Below are 17,949 nucleotides of genomic sequence, written 5' to 3'. Positions count from 1 at the left end.
CAGTCCCCTTTGTTCTAGACTACTGTGTCCAATTCTGGGCACCACAATTTAAGAAGGGGGTTGACAGGCTGGAACATGATCAAGTTTTGGAAGCAAAGCCTTATGAGGAGTGGTTGAAGGACCTGGGTATGGCTATCCCTGTCCAGGAATGACTGTAGTTGAAGAGCCAGGCACTCCTAGCCACAACGACACTTGGACCTCTAGTGACAACGAGATATACAGGAATACCCCCAAGCTAGTTTCTCGAGCATAGGAAGGAGAGTCCCCTTGAACTCGCTGGATTTTCTTTCGCGCTATAGACTTGGAAGATTCCGGTGTTACTGAGGATGGTGTAGCTTCCTTGGTCAGAAGCGGTGTACCAGCCCAGCGGGAGGGGCTGCTCCAGCCCATCAGAGCTCCAGCTGTTCCAAGTATTAGTCCCTCCTACCTCCTTTCCGCGCCCTCCCTCCACGCCCGGGCGCACCAATAAGATACGGGGAAAGTTTGCGCGGAGCCAGTGAGGAGGGGGCGGCGTGCCGCTGGGACCAATCAGCGTGGACCTCGGCTTCTCGTGCTGAAGCGTCGGGGTCGGCTTGGCTGCTTCAGTCTGCCTGGCGCTGCGGTCCAGAGAGCCGTTGTGGCGCTTCTAGCTCGATCGCCCGCTGACTGACTGGCCGACTGGCTGTCGTCTCCTTTCCTCCTCTTCCTCCGGGCCTGGAATGCACGGCCGAGGGCAGCGGTAGAGCGCGGCAGCCGCCCGGAGGCTAAGATGAAGGGCGGCGGGGCAGCTCCGCCAGTCGCGGCGCCCCCTCCTTGTCCACTGCGCCTCTGCGCGATCCTAGCCGCCGCTCTGCTCAGCGTCAGGGCGGAGCCCACCTGCCAGCGCGTCCGCGCCGCTTTCCAGGCGCTCCAGCCCGGCGCCAAGTGGCTTCCCGAGAGTCCCGGGGCAGGTGAGTTCCTGCTGGCGGGGGGCGGGTGTGCGGATGTACGCGGCGCAGGCGGCGGGTCCGGTGGGGTGCGATGGCAACTTTGCAGCGTTGAGCAGCTCCGGAAGCTTGCGCAACTTCAGAGCCCCCCAGTTGGCTTCTGGCTCTCGGCCCCAGGTGGTGGGGGCTTCTGGGGACGTCTGGTCGGCTCTGGACATCGGAAGTCCTCAAGGAAGGTTGAACTGAAGTGCCCGTCTGTGGGGACGGACCCGGGGTCTGCCTGGGTGGGGAAGGCGACTTTTCTGGCCAGTAGGGGCTGGGGCTGAGCCCGGGCATAGCCTCGAGGAAGGCACCTGGGTGCCCCTTCCCCGGCCCCCCCAAGCTGCCTTTCCTTGGCCCGGCCAGGGCACCCCACGTTCCACCGCTGCTCGTCGTGTCCAGCGGGTGCCGGTCCTGCTCCCAGCGTCCCGTTCCCGGGCAGATTTCGCTGGAGTTGCGGGGGCGGGGGGGGGGGAGTTTTAGGGAATCTTGCGCTTTTTCTTATTTTGGGATTCGGAATTAAGTCCGCTCTCCTGGCTGGGTTTACTCCCAGGTAAGAAAGCAGAGCGGTCTACTACTGCCGTCTGCAGTTTTGCTCTTGCCCTTTGCAAACGCATTTCTGCGCACTCCGAGGGGGGAACTTGTATATGGAGCAGAGGGAGCCCTGGATGCTTTGATGCCGAGAGGGGGAGAAATGCTGTGCTGTATGGGCGTGGAGACCCCGTTTTGCATGCAGAGGCTCCAGTTTAATCGCGGGCGTCTCCGGGCGGGGAAGTGGGGGGTGCCTCTCGTCTGGTCCTCGCCGTCGGGATAGCAGGGCTGCCCGAGAGGACGCCGAGGTCAGGTTTAGGACCAGACAGCTTTTTCTGGGGAGCCCAGTTGGTGTGGTGGCTGCGCACAGCGGCGCCTGGATGCGCAGCAGAAAGTTTTCCAAAGCGCAACATGATCGGGGAGATTCTCTGGCGCTTTATACTTCCATTGGAAAATGTGCGTGGAATGTGTTCATTTAGCAACGGTGAGGAGGAAGAGTCTCTTTGAATCCCCGAGGGCCTGGCTGCCAGACTTGTCTCCTGGGCGCCCGCCCGCCTTCTCTCTCCTCTTTCTCTCTTTTTTGGGGGGGTGGGGTGGGGGTTCTTGCTCATTCTCCCTTCCTTGGCTCTTTGTGCGAATAAGCAAGGCAGGAGCAACGCATTAGCTTGGCTGCTTGAAAATGGGAGCCAGCCTGTCCCTTTTGAGTTGCAGCTAACGGTTGGGTAACCTTAAAAATGGTGTATAAAAGAAACCTGAAGACGGATTTTTGTGACTATGGGACTGAGATGGTGGGGTGTGTGTCATGGGCGTAGCCAGGATTTATGTTGGGGTTGGGGGGACTCCCACCTGTCATTGTCCTCTGTCTGGCAGATTCAGAATGAAATGTCTCAACAGTTTTACATACTTAATTTTGACCACAGGTACTCAGAAAAAGCTGTCAAAATATTTCTACAATTTCTACTTTTAGTTAAGTGTTTTTATTTATTTACTTCATTTAGGGAGCAGCAGCTGCCCTACCTGCCCTCTAGCTATACCCATTGTGTGTGTGTGTGTGTCCACCCTTTCCTTTCTGGCAAGATTGCAGCTTCTGAAGTATTTTTCCTCAACAGGGAAGGGGCAGGTGTGTTGAGATGCTCCAGGGCGAACTTCAGCTAGCCATGGCTACTAGCTGCATTGTCAGTGTTCCCTTCCACTGTTGGAGTCAGTGTTGTTTCTGCATGTCAGTGGCTGGGGATTGGTAGCAGGGAGGGGGCTATTTCACTCAGGGCATCTGGCTTTGAGAACAGGACGCTGGCCGAGATGGTCCTCCCTCCTCGGAGGCTGTGCTTTGGCTGAAAGGCTTCTAGGTCGCTTCAGGTGTGAACTGCCCGCTCATGTCACAAGGGGGTGCTCAAGAGTCTCCTTCTCCCTCTCCACCTGCCTTGCCTTGCTTGGCCTGCAGCCTCGTTCTACACAGGGCCTGATCCTGCAGGGACTTTCCGTAGAGCAGCTGCTACACATGTCCTGCGTGTGTTTACTTGGGAGCATGTCCTCAGCGCTCAGGGGGGTGTTCTGCCATGTCAAAGGTGCCCAGAATGGCAGCTGGCATGTGCTCCTGGGGCAGAGTGGGGCTCTGATGTGTGGATGGGGGACCCCAGCTGGAATCTCTCTGCAGAGCTGACTTATATGCTCTGAGTTTCCCTCTGGGGTTATACTTCTGCCTACCTTGCAGGGTTGTTGTGTAAATGTCTGGAGAAACCATGTGTGCTTGTCTTCATCAACCTTCAAATAGTATACATAAGAGTGCACTGTTATCAGCCATTCCCCAGATAATAAAGCACACTAGAAACTTCACCACATTGGGCCTGGAACTTGCCCCGGAACAGAGAGCTCTAGAAGAAACCCAACTGTTGGGAGGCTTCTGGGCAAGCCCTGTACTAGCCTGGAGGGGAGACCCTGGGGAGCCTGATGTCTGCACCAAGCGGGGCTCCAGGCTGCACTCTCTGCTAGCCAAAGAACACTTCATGGGAAGCCCAACTTGCTATTCTTGGTCAGCGGAGGAGTGAAGCATGCAGGATAGGGATATGCTGAAGCACTGACCCTCTCAGGGTCATTTGAGGACATCCTGTGGGAATCTGGTTGGTCTTTGATGCAAGCAGGATGCTGGACGTGATGCACCTTAGCTCTGAAAGAGAAGGGAACAAGCTATGTATCATAAAGACACCACAGTCACTCCTGCACTTCAGTCTGAAGGAAACAGAATCTCTGGTTGATTGCCTGGAACCACTGGCATCTTGCACCACACAGAGATTTGGGTGATGAGCAGCAGTGCAATCAGTTCAATACCAGCTTGGGCAGATGCTGGAGGAAAAAAAGGACACCAGAAATGAGCTCATGCCCCTTCCACACATTCAAAGTGTCTTTGCTTTCCTCAAAGAATACTGGGAACTGTAGTTTGTGAATGGTGCCAGGAACTGTAGCTCCGTGTGGGTAACCTAGAGTTCCCAGGATTTTTGCGGGGAGCCATGTGCTTTAAGTTTGCAGTGAGGATGGGACCAGATTCTCTCTTTCTGTCACTTGAAATGGAACAAGCATTTGTTCAATTTGAATATCCTTAGATGCATCAAAAAGAGCTGAAAACCACACGATTGCCTTTGACTCCATAACATTTTTACATTTCAAATTCTGGCTTAAAAACGGATCTGTAATTGGTTCTAAAAAGAGCCTTAAAAAAGAAAAGGTGTTTTGTTAAGGATTGCAGAATGGGATTCTAGGTGACCTAGAGGGCAGAATGTCCAGGAAGGACTACCTTCCCCAGGGGGAGCCCAGGCCAGCTCTTCACATCACCCAGAACTCCAGTTCAGCACCTGTAAGGCTCAAGGAGTCAGAAGCTCAAAATGAATATGCCCTTAATCATGTGGAGCTCAGCATTAATATCTTCCATTTATCTGAATACCACTTTCCCACAAAATTGTGATCACAGCATATCAAGGGAATAACAATAACAGTTCAAAAATCAGTCTGTACAACATTTCAGGAAAGAATGCAAATAAGCTAACCTAATTTTAATGGCTTACAAGTAAACAGGAGAGAGAACCATGCCGAACCCAGGAATAAAATGGTGATGTGCAGAACTGGAGGTGGGGATGGCGAGTCAGGGTTCCAAAAGGCAATCCTCAGTTGACTTCCATGAGCTGGATGGTGGCTACACTTGGCATTTGTGGCATCTCAGCTTTCACCTGGGTTTCCTCTCTGTCACTTCCCCAACGCTCACCTGGGGAGGTTAATGCTGCCATTCCTCCTTCAAGCCCCACATCTACCCACGGTTTCCTTTTTAAGAACCTAAGAACAGTCTGCTGCATCAGGCCAAATGCCCACCTAGTCTAGGTTGATGATCACCACTGCTGCTTGTGGGAGGGAGTGCCGCAGGTTAACTATACCCTTTGTTACACAAAGTCTGTTGTGCACAAACTCTACTCCTTGTGACACTCCTGTAATCTGTGTGGCCAGAATCTGTGTGGATTACTCCCCTCTTAAAGGTAAAGGGGCCCCTGACCGTTAGGTCCAGTCGTGGCTGACTCTGGGGTTGTGGCGCTCATCTCGCTTTACTGGCCGAGGGAGCCAGCGTACAGCTTCCGGGTCATGTGGCCAGCATGACTAAGCCGCTTCTGGCAAACCAGAGTAGCACACGGAAACGCCGTTTACCTTCCCGCCGGAGTGGTACCTATTTATCTACTTGCACATGACGTGCTTTCGAACTGCTAGGTGGCATAAATGGTTCTCCTCTTCCCCATTCCATCCTCACAACAACCTTGTGAGGTAGGTTAGTCTAAGAGATCGTGACTGACTCCGAGGTCACCCAGGGAGCTTCATGGCTGAGTGGGGATTTGAACCCTGGTGTCCCAGGTCACAGTCCAACACTCTTGCAACCATTACACTGCACTGGCTCTCAATTCACAAGCCACCCACTCACCCCCTTTTCCTTAGCACTGCTTTGTATGTGCACCAGGTTATTTCAATTAGAAAATGTTCATTTTCTGCCAAGCCTTGCAAGCAAACTTGTTTGAAGTTCATAGCAGACATACGTACATACAACTGGAGGAAGGAGGCGAAGAGGGGGCTTGGATCAGACTACCGTATTTTTCTCAAATGAGAAAAGAAAGAAGACAGGGAGAGAAAGAGAGGGAGCAATAAACTGGGAGCCAGAGCTCAACGACCATTCCAGAATGACTCTTCCCTGATTCCTGAGATTTATGTAGTCAGTTCTGGAAAGTAAACGATCACCTAAGTGTAATTACTCTGCAGAGATCTTCTAGAATGGGCCTATTCTGAGACAGATAAGAGGCAGCCATTGTGTTCATTATGGCAACATGTTCTTATGGTCTTCAGCAAACAGAGGTCCCACCAGCATCCCCACAGCAAGAATGAAATGCAGAACACTCCTGTCTCTGGACCAGTCTAGACCTTATTCACACAGCTGCCAGGCTCAGAGTGACCATGGGATTTCTCAACCTGTGGCAGTTCTGTGATCACCGAATCTGTGCATCTATTTTCCAGGGACGGTCCTGGAAAAGCCATTCGGGCTTCTGATTCTATACTGGGATGTACATGGGTGTAGCCGGGGGGGCAGCTGCTCCCCCCTCAAATCAATAAAAATACATAGCAAACTGAGGTTCTCCCCCCACCACAAAACGCCTGCCGCTCCTAACAAAAATCCTGGCTATGCCCATGCCCACCCCCCTGGCCACCGCCACTGAACTTGGGGAGGAGGATGAGCTGGTGCTTGCCCTGAGTGGCGGCCATGGCAGCAGCAGTGGTGGCTGCACAGCAACATCCCATTGCCCCTCTATGGCGTCTGCATGGCTGCTGCTACCAGTCTCCTCCCTTGGGCAGCTTGGGGTGGCTCCTGCAGAGTGGGTGGGGAGGAGGAGAGGCTGCTGCTGCAAAGCCTTGTATGATGTCCTGGCTCTGAGGTGCAGACAGAGGGCAGGGCCACCCTGGCTGGGAAGAAAGGGGTGCAAGGAGTCTGATTTTTTTAAAAAATAAAAAAATTTCTTTGTGCATCCACACCTATTCTTGCCCCTTTCTAAAAATTTATTTGTTTCATAGAATCATAGGATCATAGAGTTGGAAGAGCCCACAAGGGCCATCTAGTCCAACCCCCTGCCAAGCAGGAAACACCATCAGAGCACTCCTGACATATGGTTGTCAAGCCTCTGCTTAAAGACCTCCAAAGAAGGAGACTCCACCACACTCCTTGGCAGCAAATTCCACTGTCGAACAGCTCTTACTGTCAGGAAGTTCTTCCTAATGTTTAGGTGGAATCTTCTTTCTTGTAGTTTGGATCCATTGCTCCATGTCCGTTTCTCTGGAGCAGCAGAAAACAGCCTTTCTCCCTCCTCTATGTGACATCCTTTTATATATTTGAACATGGCTATCATATCACCCCTTAACCTCCTCTTCTCCAGGCTAAACATGCCCAGCTCCCTTAGCCGTTCCTCATAAGGCATCGTTTCCAGGCCTTTGACCATTTTGGTTGCCCTCCTCTGAACACGTTCCAGTTTGTCAGTGTCCTTCTGGAACTGTGGTGCCCAGAACTGGACACAGTACTCCAGGTGAGGTCTGACCAGAGCAGAATACAGTGGCACTATTACTTCCCTTGATCTAGATGCTATACTCCTATTGATGAAGCCCAGAATTGCATTGGCTTTTTTAGCTGCCGCGTCACACTGTTGGCTCATGTCAAGTTTGTGGTCAACCAAGACTCCTAGATCCTTTTCACATGTAGTGCTCTCAAGCCAGGTGTCACCCATCTTGTATTTGTGCCTCTCAATTTTTTTGCCCAAGTGCAATACTTTACATTTCTCCCTGTTAAAATTCATCTTGTTTGTTTTGGCCCAGTTCTCTAATCTGTCAAGGTCGTTTTGAAGTGTGATCCTGTCCTCTGGGGTGTTAGCCACCCCTCCCAGTTTGGTGTCATCTGCAAATTTGATCAGGATGCCCTTGAGTCCATCATCCAAGTCGTTGATAAAGATGTTGAATAAGACCGGGCCCAAGACAGAACCCTGTGGCACCCCACTAGTCACTCTTCTCCAGGATGAAGAGGAACCATTGATGAGCACCCTTTGGGTTCGGTCAGTCAGCCAGTTACAAATCCACTGAGTGGTAGCATAGTCAAGACCGCATTTTACCAGCTTCTTTACAAGAATACCATGGGGCACCTTGTCAAATGCCTTGCTGAAATCAAGGTAGGCTACATCCACTGCGTTCCCTTCATCTACCAGGCTTGTAATTCTGTCAAAAAACGAGATCAGGTTAGTCTGACATGACTTATTTTTCAGAAATCCATGCTGACTATTGGTGATCACAGCATTCCTTTCTAGGTGCTCACAGACTGTTTGCTTAATGATCTGCTCCAGAATCTTCCCTGGTATTGATGTCAGACTGACTGGGCGGTAATTATTTGGGTCCTCTCTTTTCCCCTTTTTGAAAATAGGGACAACATTTGCCCTCCTCCAGTCTGCCGGGACTTCGCCTGTTCTCCAGGAATTCTCAAAGATGACTGCCAGTGGTTCTGAGATCACATCTGCCAGTTCTTTTAATACTCTTGGATGCAGTTCATCTGGCCCTGGAGACTTGAATACATCTAGACTAGCCAAGTATTCTTGTACTATCTCCTTAGTTATTCTGGGCTGTGTTTCCTCTGCTGAATCCTTTGCTCCAAATTCTTCAGGTCGGGCATTGTTTTCTTTATCGGAGAAGACTGAGGCAAAGAAGGCATTGAGGAGTTCAGCCCTTTATGTGTCCCCTGTTTGCATTTCACCATCTTCTCCTCTGAGTGACCCCACTGTTTCTTTGTTTTTCCTTTTGCTACGAACATACCCATAAAAGCCTTTTTTCTTGCTTTTAACCTCTCTAGCAAGCCTGAGTTCATTCTGTGCTTTAGCTTTTCTGACTTTGTGTCTACACATGCTGGCTATTTGTTTGAATTCATCTTTGGTGGTTTCCCCCCTTTTCCATTTTTTGTACACATCCTTTTTTAATCTTAACTCAGTTAAAAGTTCTTTAGATAGCCACCCTGGCTTCTTTAGGCACCTTCCATGTTTCCGTCTCATTGGTATTGCCTGAAGTTGTGCTTTTACTATCTCCCTCTTAACAAACTCCCAGCCATCGTGAACTCCCTTTCATTTTAGTATTACTGTCCATGGGATCTCACCTAGCACTTCCCTAAGTTTTATGAAGTCGGCTTTCTTAAAGTCAAGAATTTGAGTCCTAGTATGCTTGGCTGCTCCTTTCCGCTGTATAGTAAACTTCAGAAGAGCATGATCACTCGCGCCTAATGATCCTTCCACTTCTACCCCACTAACCAGGTCATCAACATTGGTTAGGACCAGATCTAAAATGGCTGTTCCTCTTGTTGCTTCTCCCACTTTCTGGACAATGAAGTTGTCTGCAAGGCCAGTGAGGAATCTGTTTGACCTTATGCTCTTGGCTGAGTTTGACATCCAACAAATATCCGGGTAATTGAAGTCCCCCATTACTACTATCTCCCTTCCTTTTGCATGCTTGGCCATCTGTTCCAGGAAGGCATCATCTATGTCCTCCGTCTGGCTTGGGGATCTATAGTAAACTCCCACAATGAGGTCACTGTTATTCTTCTCTCCCTTAATTTTGACCCAAATGCTCTCACTTTGGCTTTGAGGTTCTAAATCTTGGATCTCTTCACAGGTATACACATCCCTGACATATAGCACCACTCCTCCTCCTTTCTTGTCTGGTCTGTTTCTCTGAAATAGATTGTATCCCTCCATTATTACATTCCAATCGTGGGACTTATCCCACCAGGTTTCAGTGATGCCTATTATGTCATATTTAGTTTGCTGTACCAAGAGCTCAAGCTCATCTTGTTTATTTCCCATGCTTTGCGCATTAGTGTACAGACATTGAAGTCCATTAATCATTCCCCCGTGTCTCTTATTTAAGGATTTTTTCCTCCCACCATTAGGTCTGCGTGCTGTTTGCTCCATTTGGTCTATAACATTGTTTTGTTTTTCCTCTTGTAAATCTACAAAGAATAACATAAAATTAAATTGGGATTAAGGGGTTTTCTCAGGACAGTGGAGGAGGGTACGGGTGCTCTGTTCCCTTGGTCTATGCTCTGCTGGGGTGCTGGTAACAAAAATGGGGGTGGAGTGGGGGAGTAAAGGAGGGTCAGTTGGTGTGTGTGTGAGAAACCTCCCTATTTTCATCTGAGAAGTGTTTGAGGGTACATTTGTGACTAGAGATGGGTGAATTTGTGGAAGCAAGAACATCTCCACAGAGGAGGGGGAGGAAAGCATCTATGTATGTATGTATGTAGCTCAACAGCTGGGTCCCAATTTCTCCACAGTGGCCTTAGCCCTGGTTAGAATCACCAGACATACAGTGAAGCCAAAGTTCAGCTTGCCCAGTTAAGCCCAAAAGGAACATAGAGGGAGGTGCCAGCCAGCCTGGCTTGCTGCCGTTTGGCAAGCATAGAGGCAGGGAAACAACCCCAACAATGACACACAAAAGCCATTGTTTGGAAGCCCACTTCAGCGCACAGTGTCACTTCCTAGTTCACAGGAAGCAACAGTTTATGTGTTCAGGTGTTACATGCTTACATTCACATTTGCAGAGAGCATAAGAGAGAGCGCACCATGCCTTCTGCACAACATGCCCACTGTATCTTGGTATTACCACCAACTTATTGCTCCAAAAGGAGCCCACTTCAAAAGAGTTCCTGGATTTGCAAACCCATCCTCATATGCCAACTAGATAATGGCTAGTGTATATAGATAGATCAGCTTCATGACACACACACACACACACACACACACACACATGCAGAGAGAGAGAGAGAGAGAGAGAGAGAGAGAGAGACTCCAACAGGGGAGGAGTTTCCACAAATGTGCATACTGAAATAACTGCTTTCGGAGAAGGGGCATGCAAAGCCCCATCATTTAATGCAACATGGACAGCAAGTAAACAAGTGACTCTCATACAGACTGAGAAAAGCCAGGAGTGGAACAGAGGAAATTGCTTTAAATCAGGTCAGGCCATTTGGCCACCCAACCTGGGGTTGTTTCATTCAACTGCTAGTGACCGCTAAAGGTCTTGCACAAAAAATGTGTGCTTTTGGTTGCATTGCAGGGGGTTGGACTAGATGGCCCCTGGGGTCCCTTCCAGCTCTATGATTCTATCATTATGTGGAGAAGAACATTGTCAGGATTTTGTTAGTAATATAGAATTCTCTCTTGGACATTCAATAAGTACCAGAAAGATTAAACATGCCTTGAGTCTGGTCTTCCTGTTCATGATGTTGAAATGGGGGCCTGTTCATTCTCTTTGCTCCCTGCTGCCCTCCAGGGTGTAGCTATGGAGCCCAAAATCAAGGTGCAATGCTTTCCCCAGGGCAGGAGCTGCTTTAGCCCTGCTTCAGGTGTCAGTCTGCAGGGGATTAACCTACCCAAGCGTTTGCCCCACCTTTGGTACAAGCAAGCGATAACTGCAGTGCATTGTCTAGTTGTAGATAGATACACCTTCGATTGTACACCTGTGTTGGGCTTTGTCTACCATTGCTTTATGCATACTGTGTTACACTTACACATTTGGGGGAGCACTGGGGCCCCTCTGTGTTTAAGAGAGGCATCTCCTGCTTCTCTACAGAAACCTGAAATTGAACAAGGTCAGTAAAGCTGCATAACTTACTAAGGACTTATCCTCACTTCCCTTTCCTCTGCACTTTCCAGGCATCGTGCACAATTTAAAGTGTCCTGTTGTTGTTGTTCCAGAGCTTTAAAGCTCAATAGGAGCAAATTGCAATCCTAGAAAATCTCAATTGATGTTTGCTCCAATTCAGCTTTAGAGAGCAGGTTTTTGCAGGGAAAGTTTGGGGCAAAAATTCTCTCTCCCCCTCCCTCCCTCTCCCTTTCCTCTATTTGAGTTGATTATTCTCGTTTAAGTCTCTAGAAGCACCAAACTAGAATAATAGAATCAAAGAATTGTAGAGTTGGAAGGTACACTTGAGAGTAATCTAGTCCAACCCCTGCAAGGCAGGACATCCCTGACAGAAGACCAGTCAACCTCTGCTTAAAAGCCTCCAAGGAAGGAGAGCCCACCACATTTCGTGGGAGACTGTCCCACTGCCAAACAGCCCTTACTGTCAGAAAATTTTTCTGAATGCATAGTTGGAATCTCCTTTCTTGTAGCTGGAAGCCATGGGTTCGAGTTCTGCCTTCCAGAGCAGGAGAAAACAAATTGAAGGTGCTCAGTTCTTCCCTGAGACCTTGGAGGCTGAATTGAACTGAAGGGGAGGAGAATTGCAGTTCATAGCTTGCTCCTAGCAGATGATGTTGCCTGCTTGGACTTTTCCTCTGGCTCACAGCATTTGTGTCTGCTTGCTGCTTCCCCAGCACATTTCTGCAAAAGTGGCAGATATGGATCCCCTCCTGGAAAAACAGGAAGGATTAACCTGTAACATTTCGGTACAGAGAAATGAGACTTTTGGAGAGGGGGTTAAGTGAAAAGCATCTGCAGAACCTGGAGTTGTCGTGGTGATTGGCTTCTCCTGGGCATGTATGCATTATAGATATATGTGATTTCAAAGTGGGTGCTAATGATGCTTTTGGTCGCTTTCCTCCTTCCCCATTTAGTAGTGTGCGGCAGTTTTCAGGTCTTTTAGTTTGCCACGTAATTGAGTTTTCCACTCTTAATTATTTCAGGCCCGTAAGTTATTCTCTTGATAGCAGAGAAGCAAGGAGCAGGCTCCCCCCTCCTTCTAAACTGCCTCAACCTGCTTGCAGCAATTGCTGTACACTGTGGCCATTTAGGGCCTGTTCCTTCTCTGCCAAGGGATTAATTTTAACAACTTCCTGAAGTGTTCTCTTCCCTTGTGTTCCTCTTCCCTTGATGGCTTTAGGAACTGTGTTATTTATTTAGTGCACAATTAAAATATATGAGAGCTATAGACGCCTACAGATTGGAAATGCGCTCTTTTTATGGTTGGAAATGTTCAGAATCTGTCTTGGATGTTTACATGGCCCTCTTTGTGTTATTTGAGAATCTTATGATTTTATCAGCAAATGTTAACTTAATCCCACCCCCTCCCCACGAGGCAGAGAACTGTAGAAATTACAGTGGTGCCCCGCAAGACGAATGCCTCGCAAGACGGAAAACTCGCTAGACGAAAGAGTTTTCCGTTTTGGAGGTGCTTCGCAAAACGAATTTCCTATGGGCTTGCTTCGCAAGACGAAAATGTCTTGCGAGTTCCTGCAGGTTCCCCCCCTTTTTCTAAGCCGCTAAGCTGCTTATCCGCTTATCCGCTAAGCTGCTAATAGCCGCTAATAGCGCTAATCCGTCAATGGGCTTGCTTCGCAAGACGAAAAAACCGCTAGACGAAGAGACTTGCAGAACGGATTCTTTTCGTCTTGCGAGGCACCACTGTAATATCTTTCACTGTTTTGTTCAGGGATAGAACATCTGCCCTGCATGTAGAAGCTCCCAGGTTCAGTCTCTGGAAGAGCTGCTCTCTGAACCCCTGGTTTGCTGCTGTCAGCCAGTGCAGGTAAAACTGAGGCAGATGGACCGATGACTTGTGCTGGCTGGCTGTGATGGTAATGGTAATCCAAAACATCAGGTTGGCCAGGGATGTTCTTGAGTGTTCAAAGTACTCCACACACATTGTCTCAGAAACCGTTATGACAGTGTTGTAAGAGGCCCCCAGTTGTCTCCTGCTCCATGTTTTTATTCACTTGGATAACAAAGGCTTGTATCTTCAGGGCAAAGTGCTTCATGTGTTTTTAGGTTCTTGTGATAAGCTAAGAGGAGGTGTTCCTGCAGAAGGTCATCTGGCAGGTTTCTAGGAGAAGCAGCATCTGGGTGCAGGGCTTCCCAAATCATGACTCTTGTGCTACACTAGCCCAGCTGTGGCATGTGTCAAGTCCCCAAAACTCCACGTGGCAGAACCACGTGCCGGGTACATGTGGTGCTTCCATATTTATTGGTTTTGTTGCATTTATATCCTGTCTTTTTCTCCAAGGAGCTTAAGGTAGAGTGCACAGTTCCCCACTTCCTCATTAATCCCCACAACAACCTTGTGAGGTAGGTTAGACCGAAGAGGCATGGACTGGCCCAAGGCCACCCAGGGAGTTTCATGGCTGAGTGGGGATTTGAACCTGATCTCCTGGGTCCCTAGTCTGATGCTCTAAACATTATACCACACTGGGTCGTATGGGTGAACATTGAGCCAGTCCCTGTTGGATGCGGCACCTACCCCATTTGTTTTTCCACATGTGTTGGGACTGAAGCCCACCGCAGGTTCCAAACTAGTGACCAGAGGGATATCTGGGGAGAGTGGGCTCCTCGCCACCTGGAGAAACACCTGGAGGAAAGCTGCAGGCAGATGAAGGACAGAGTGATCCACCATGCTGGATTCCTCACTGGCCTGGCAAGGCAGCATGAGGACTGCTGGGGGGGGGGGTGTCAAATGTTGTCACGGGCCTCAAAATAGAAAAGAAAAAGGCCTTGAGGGCTGCAGTTGGACTGCCCTGTTGTTGTGACGTGGGGTTTGTGATTTCAGCTCTCTTGACATAATATGCTGGAGACAGTTCTGTAGTAACACTTCTTTATTAAAGCAAACAAGACTGAGACTGAGGAGGGGAGAGCTACATTTATAGGGACAGGGAACTAGCTTTTAACTGCCTTTTGGAGGAAACCAATAAGACAGAGGATCCAAATACAGCAGCTTAAATGAACCAATAGTAGCTGTACCCTCTGGAACCAAAAGGCAGTTACTTTACTCTAATGCAAATACAGACAATAATAATACAGATATAAAATCCTTTGACTCAATACACAACACCCCTCCCCCCCAGTGAGCACCACAGACGTAATCTCTCAGGTACTGTGGGGTCCTACAACTTCTACTTGATCTCCTGACAACAGGTGTTGCCGGTTCTGGATTGGATGTTACCTGTGGTAGGGGGGGTGCTATAGGGGTTTCGTCAGGAACAGATGGAGTCCCAGACATCGCAGGGTCCCCTACCTGTACCTCGTCATCCTGAGGACTAGCAGACCCTGGTTCATTTGCTGAAGCCCCTGGTGACTGCACCTCTGGGCCATTTTCACTCTGGTCTTGCAGCTCTGCGTCGTTAGCCAGGGATGAATTATCTGACCCCTCCCTACTGAGCGCCCGGCGCCTCAGCTGATCTATATGTCTCTTCCAAACTTGCCCATTTTCCAAGGTCACATAATAGGACACAGGTCCACTAGCCCGGGTGACCACACCAGCCACCCACCGCGAGCCTCGTGAATAGTTCCTCACCCAGACCAGATCTTCAGGGGCGAGATACCTTGTTGTGTCAGTCTCAGCCTGGGGGGTTGCTCTTGAATTACGGTTTGGCATTTTATCCGGGTGGACATAATCCAGCACCGTTACAAGTCTTCTACCCAAGAGCAGCTCAGCTGGCGACTTGCCCGTCGCAGTACACGGCGTCGCATGCTGCAAAAATAACATTCGCGCGATGCGAGCTGACCAGTTACCCTACATTAAGCGCGCAATGGATTCTTTGGCTGTTCTTACCATGCGCTCAGCCTGCCCATTGGAGGATGGGTGAAAGGGCGCGGATGTGACCCCTCTTATGAAGTTATCATCCAAGAATGCCCTGAATTATTGGGATACAAAAGCCGCCCCATTATCTGATACAATGGTCTCCGGTAACCCGTGGGTTGCAAACAGCTGCCTCAACACCTTGATTACGGCAGCTGATGCCATGCTAGGGACCATCGCCACTTCTAACCATTTGGAATATGCATCGACGATAACCAAAAAGACCTTCCCCTGGAATGGCCCAGCAAAATCTAAGTGCAGCCGGCTCCAGGGAGATCTGGACTGCTCCCACCAGTGAACTGGTGCTCTGGCCACTTCTGGCCGCACCTCTTGGCATGCCTTGCATGTTCGTACCCATTGTTCTATGTTCTGGTCCATTCCAGGCCACCACACATAACATCGGGCTAGCGACTTCATCCTGACCATTCCCGGGTGTCCCATGTGAAGCGTCTCAAGAACCCTGTTTCTCAGTGGTGCTGGGATGATCACCCTATCTCCCCACAGGAGACAACCCTTATGCATGGACAACTCGTGCTGCCTTGTCGCATAAGGCCTGAATTTGTCTTCATGCGGACCACCTGGCCACCCCCTCCCCACCCAAGTGAGCACACGGGAGAGAACAGCATCTTTCCTCGTTTTCTCAGCTATATCAGTAGCCGTTACAGGAGCCCCCGGAAGTGTTTCCAGCATCATTATGTGCTCCGCTGGAGCAGGATCCTCATTGCTCCTGCCAGGAAGAGGCAATCGACTCAGCGCATCAGCGTGGCACAACCGTTTCCCCGGCACATGGGTCAAGGTGTACTGGAACCCATTCAGGAATATAGACCAACGCAACATTCTGGGGGAGAGAATTTGTGGCGTTTGTTTGTTCGGGTTGAACAACCCTAACAGTGGTTTGTGGTCCGTTTCAATGGAGAAATGGCGACCATACACATACTCATGGAACTTTTGGATTCCTGCCACAATTGCAAGCGCCTCTTTGTCAATTTGAGCATAGTTGCGCTCCGTGGGCGACAACGTACGGGAATAGAAAGAGATGGGCTTTTCCGACCCATCCGGTTCCCTATGACTCAGCACCGCCCCCAGGCCGTATTGAGAGGCATCACATGCCAGGACCAGCGGCTTCGACTCATCATAATGAACAAGGACGCTCCTGCTACTCAGCATTCCTCGCAAGGAGTCAAAAGCCTTCTGCTGCCCCTGCCCCCATCGCCACACATTCTTTTTCTGCAACAGTCTATGTAATGGTTCAGCTACCGAAGCTTTCTGGGGTAAGAACGAATGATAAAAGTTAATAAGTCCCAGGAATGACTGCAACTCCGTCTTGTTCTGTGGTCGTGGTGCCTCGATGATGGCCTTAATCTTAGCATCTGTGGGGTGGATGCCTGATGCATCAATTTTAAACCCCAAGAAATCCACAGTTGGCACCCCAAAACTGCATTTTTCCTTTTTCAGTTGCAACCCCACCTCCTTGAACTTGAGCAACACTGCACGGACACGCGCAACCAGTTCCTGTGGGTCTTTTCCAGCAATCAAAACGTCATCAAAAAATGGCAAGACCCCCGGCAGACCTCTTAACAGGCGTTCCATGAGCCCTTGAAAAATCCCTGGGGCCACACAAACTCCAAATTGTAATCTGTTAAGTCTGAACGCCCCTTTATGTGTGACAATAGTCTGTGCTTCCGCTGATTGTGGGGTTACTGGCAGCTGTTGGTAAGCTTGTGCCAGGTCAATTTTGGCGAACACCTTGCCCCCAGCCAGTTTAGCCAACAGATGTGATACGACTGGAATGGGGTATGAGTTTCCCCTGAGTGCCTTATTGATAGTACATTTGTAATCTGCACAGATCCTGACTTCCCCATTTGCTTTAAGGGGCGTGACGATTGGAGTCTCCCACTTAGCAGAGTCCACGGGTGAGAGAACTCCCTGCTTGACCAATTTATCCAGCTCTGCTTCAATCTTGGGTTGCAGTGCAAATGGCACTCGCCTTGGTTTGAGTCGGATTGGGGCCACCCCAGGGTCCAATTCGAAGTCAGCTGGGGGCCCTTTATAACAACCCAGTTTTCCATTAAAGAGACCAGCAAATTCTTTGCATAATGCCTTGCTCATCTCAGGGCAGGTTTGGATTGAATTAAGCCCTGATATACTCAGTCCCAGGGCGGGGAACCAGTCAGTGCCCAGGAGACTGGGGCGACTGCCCTTCGCAATCACCAGTTTGAGTACCGCCTGTTTGTCCCGGAACTGTACTCTCACGGCACACATTCCCATGACATGGATGCGGCCCGCTGAGTATGACTGCAAAGTTGCCGGGAAGGGCTCCAGAGGGGGCAACTTACCCCTAGGGAAGAATGTCCTCGCGGTCTGGTCCGACACGATAGTGAATCCAGATCCGGAGTCCACCTCCATGTCGCACAGCTGACCCTCAATCTTCACCTTGACGTGTGCCTTGCCTTGCGCTGGAAACTGCACGACCCTCCCGTTGATCTCCGTTACGTAGTGGCAGTCCTTTAGAACATGGTTTGCCGTGGGCGGTCTGCGATGCTCCAGTCTAGGTGCTCCTGTCGCTTCCAATGCCGCCGATCTACAGACCCTGGCGATGTGACCTGTCTTCCCGCACGTCCAGCACATAGCATCCCGGAAACGACAACTCTTCCGCTCATGGTTTCCGCCACAACCAGGGCACCTGCCTCGGTGCTCTTTGTGCACTGTGCAGGCCTGACGCACTGACTCGACCCCACGGACTGGGCTTTGGCTCGGAGTAGCCTCTAGCTCGTCCATGGCATGCGCAACTTCTATCTGTGGCTTAGGGGCCTTGCGACTGGCATCAAGCTCCTCTCTTTCATAATTCTCCGTGGCGGTGGCCTCCTT

The 17,949-nt window shown here is 49.9% G+C and overlaps 1 protein-coding gene across 4 annotated transcripts in view; it reads left to right on the top strand.

Moving 5' to 3' along the window:
* The first annotated feature begins 540 nt into the window (after window positions 1–540).
* GPC3 (glypican 3) overlaps window positions 541–17,949 on the top strand; it is a 270,058-nt gene continuing 252,649 nt past the window's right edge. For 2 of the 4 annotated variants that reach the window (XM_053374198.1, XM_053374196.1), the window contains exon 1: window positions 543–929. In XM_053374198.1, the coding sequence (XP_053230173.1) occupies window positions 749–929 (181 nt within the window). In that variant the 5' untranslated portion in view covers window positions 543–748. Of the gene's footprint in view, window positions 930–17,949 lie in introns of all 4 variants that reach the window. The other 2 variants (XM_053374199.1, XM_053374197.1) reach the window with 2 other exon arrangements.

The sequence above is a fragment of the Podarcis raffonei genome, chromosome Z, assembly GCF_027172205.1.
Source record: "Podarcis raffonei isolate rPodRaf1 chromosome Z, rPodRaf1.pri, whole genome shotgun sequence".
NCBI lineage: Eukaryota > Metazoa > Chordata > Lepidosauria > Squamata > Lacertidae > Podarcis > Podarcis raffonei.
Note: the sequence above shows the minus strand (reverse complement) of the source record. Positions and strands in the feature narration are given on the sequence as shown.